The sequence below is a fragment of the Zophobas morio genome, unplaced genomic scaffold (genome assembly GCF_036711695.1).
Source record: "Zophobas morio isolate AGI-343-1 ecotype UQ-CSIRO unplaced genomic scaffold, CSIRO_AGI_Zmor_V1 ptg000440l, whole genome shotgun sequence".
Classification (NCBI taxonomy): Eukaryota; Metazoa; Arthropoda; class Insecta; order Coleoptera; family Tenebrionidae; genus Zophobas; species Zophobas morio.
In genome coordinates, this window is record NW_026972543.1 from 34,803 (window position 1) to 37,802 (window position 3,000).

The 3,000-nt window shown below is 36.4% G+C and overlaps 1 protein-coding gene across 1 annotated transcript; it reads left to right on the forward strand.

Annotated features, from left to right (window-relative positions):
- Positions 1 to 710: 710 nt before the first annotated feature.
- LOC135120901 (piggyBac transposable element-derived protein 4) lies at positions 711 to 2,457 on the forward strand (the record flags this gene model as incomplete). Its single annotated transcript, XM_064045227.1, has 1 exon — positions 711 to 2,457. A coding segment is annotated over exon 1 (1,747 nt), but the record flags the coding sequence as incomplete, so codon positions are not given.
- Between the last annotated feature and the right edge of the window lie 543 nt (positions 2,458 to 3,000).

Consider the following 3,000-nt stretch of genomic DNA (forward strand, 5'->3'; position numbering starts at 1 on the left):
CAATTTTATGCATTCTGGCGTTCGTAGATACAAGAAAACTGTTAAAATTCTTCAGAAACGTCACTTTTGAAGTGTTTTCTTGTACTTTTAACACTAGAACCGCCGCACCGGTCAATTTGACCGTTTGCTAAATTTAAAGTTTTTTTTTTAGCAGAATAAATTTTTATATGATCTTGCGATCATGTGAGTTTTTCTAAATTATCTTTGGCAATGCTCTCACAAAATTTTAAAATTTTTGAAAAATTTTGAGCACTGTTTTGTGAAATTTTCCCCTAAACCGCCAGCCCGGTCAAATTGACCGGGACGTTAAAAATATATTTTGACGACATTTATTTGTCTTTTCTTTTATATGGTGAGAGCACTTGAATGAATTAAACATTTAGGTATGCACCATATATAAACAAATTTATATTTTCAACATTTCTCAAAATGGCAAACATGGCACATATCTGTACCAACTGATCACAGCTTGTTTCTGTGTGTTACTACTTGTTCGTACTTGTTTCAACATGTTTATTCGACTAAGAGCCTGTTTCTGCACGTGCACTTTTTACCACCGCACATGCGCTGACTTAATTTGGCGGATGCGTACAAAATATTTTGCAAGTTTCATCCTGCAATGTTGCGAACATATAAAAAGATCGGTTGTACTCCAAAATGGCATTCTTTCTGTTTAGTTACAGTGTGCTTACATACACAAATTGAACAGTATGTGGTCCAGTAAAGGCCTCTCGGCTGCACAAGCCTTAGCATATTTAGATGAACTGGAAAATCTTCCAGCAGAAAATTCGGAGAATGATTCTAAATCATCTAACACCGACAGTGAAAATGAAATACTTTCTCATCGTATTGCGAGTGAAATACGAAACGATAGTGATTCTGACAGTGACACAGTGTGTGATACAGAAGTTGTGGTGAATAGTGCTAGTTCCAGTGACAGCAATAAGAAGCAAATAAAAACGTCTGCCCGTTGTAAACGTCAGCAAAAAAATACAACTCAGTCACGAAAAAAACAAGGATTTTCCTTCAAACTAGCTTCAGTTTGCAAATCACGAGATAATTCTCAATGGCAAGTAATTTCTGAGAGTCAGCCTATTGCAGGCAGAAAAGTCCAACGCAATATACTTAGAGACAAGCCAGGGCCGACAGGCTATGCAAAACAAAAAGTAAATGCAGAAAATGTGACTAGTTTTTGGAGATTATTTATTGACGATTCGATTTTGAGACATATAAAACAATGCACCGAGGCCGAAGCTAGAAGACAACTAGGCAGTAATGACTGGCAACTATCCTTAGCAGATCTAGAATCCTTTATTGCCATTCTATACGCACGTGGTGCTCAGGGTTCCAGTCACCTAGAATTAGATTCCTTGTGGTCCAAAAAGTGGGGGATATCGTTTTTTGGTCACACGATGGCTAGAAACAAATTTAGAGAAATCATGCGATATCTTAGATTCGATCTCAAGTCTACAAGGAAAGAAAGATTAGAACATGACAAGTTTGCTTTAGTATCTGAAATATGGCAGAAATTTATTTATAATTGCAAAATTTGTTATGTGCCAGGAGAAAACATAACCATAGACGAACAACTTTTTCCTACAAAAGCAAGATGCCGATTTACCCAATATATGGCCAATAAACCGGACAAATTTGGCATTAAATTTTGGCTTGCTGTTGATACCAAAGCTAAATACATATTGAATGCTTTCCCATATTTAGGAAAAGACGATACGAGACCAACAGGACAACCACTTGGTGAATATGTCGTTCTAAAATTATTAGAGCCCTACACCAAGAAGGGAAGAAATGTGACAACGGACAATTTTTTTACCAGTTTGGAACTTGCAAAGAAACTAGCGAAACTAAACACCACAATTGTTGGAACAGTGAACAGGTCAAGAAAAGAAATTCCCGAAGTAATCAAGAACAGCAAAGGTGCGTTATATGAAACTGTTTTGTTCACAAGTGAAGACAATGTTTGCACATTGACAGCATATCAAGCCAAGGCAAACAAAAATGTTCTTCTTCTAAGTACACAACATCAAACAGTTTCGATTGATGCTGGAACAAAGAAAAAGCCAGAGACAATTTTATTCTATAATAGCACTAAATATGGCGTTGACGTAGTAGATCAAATGGCACGAAAATACAGCGTGAAAGCACCCTCAAGAAGATGGCCAGTACACGTTCTGTATAATATATTAGATTTTGCTGCTATCAATGCGTTCGTTATCTACAAAGACATAACTGGCAACAAAATAAAACGACGCGATTTCATTTTGCAATTGGCAGAACAACTCTCGCAAAAAGCTCATAATCAAGAAGAAGACCCGCAGGAGGGAACATCAACTCAAAAACACAACAATAATTTAGAAGTTGGATCAAAGGCATATAAGCAAAATCGTAAAAGACGAACATGCCAAGAGAAGAAATGTGAAAACAAGACTTACGAAATATGTAAGAACTGCAAAAAAAACATATGTGGAAAATGTAGCTTTAAAATAACTTACTGCAATAATTGTAATAAAATTTAAGATATATATGTTAAGGTGGCACCCACCTATATATTTTGCGTAGACTTTACTGTAAACAAATTTATATATTAATAAAAACAGTTGAAAAAACTAAGGTTTTAATCACCGGTCAATTTGACCGGGGCGGCGGTTCCAGGTATGAGGAATTCTCGGCGGTTCTAGTGTTAAGCCACTCAGATACCCTACGGGCTCGGAAAGTGCAACGAAACCATCAAATTTTAGCTAGAAACTGTATTTTTGTCGATTTTTATTGAATTTGAACTATATTTCAACGTTTTTTGATGGTTCTGAGCCACCAAACACACTTAAAGCATGCAGAATCGACTCAGAATAGGAAAAGGAGACGTTTAGGTCAATTTTATGCATTCTGGCGTTCGTAGATACAAGAAAACTGTTAAAATTCTTCAGAAACGTCACTTTTGAAGTGTTTTCTTGTACTTTTAAGCCACTCAGATACCCTACGGGC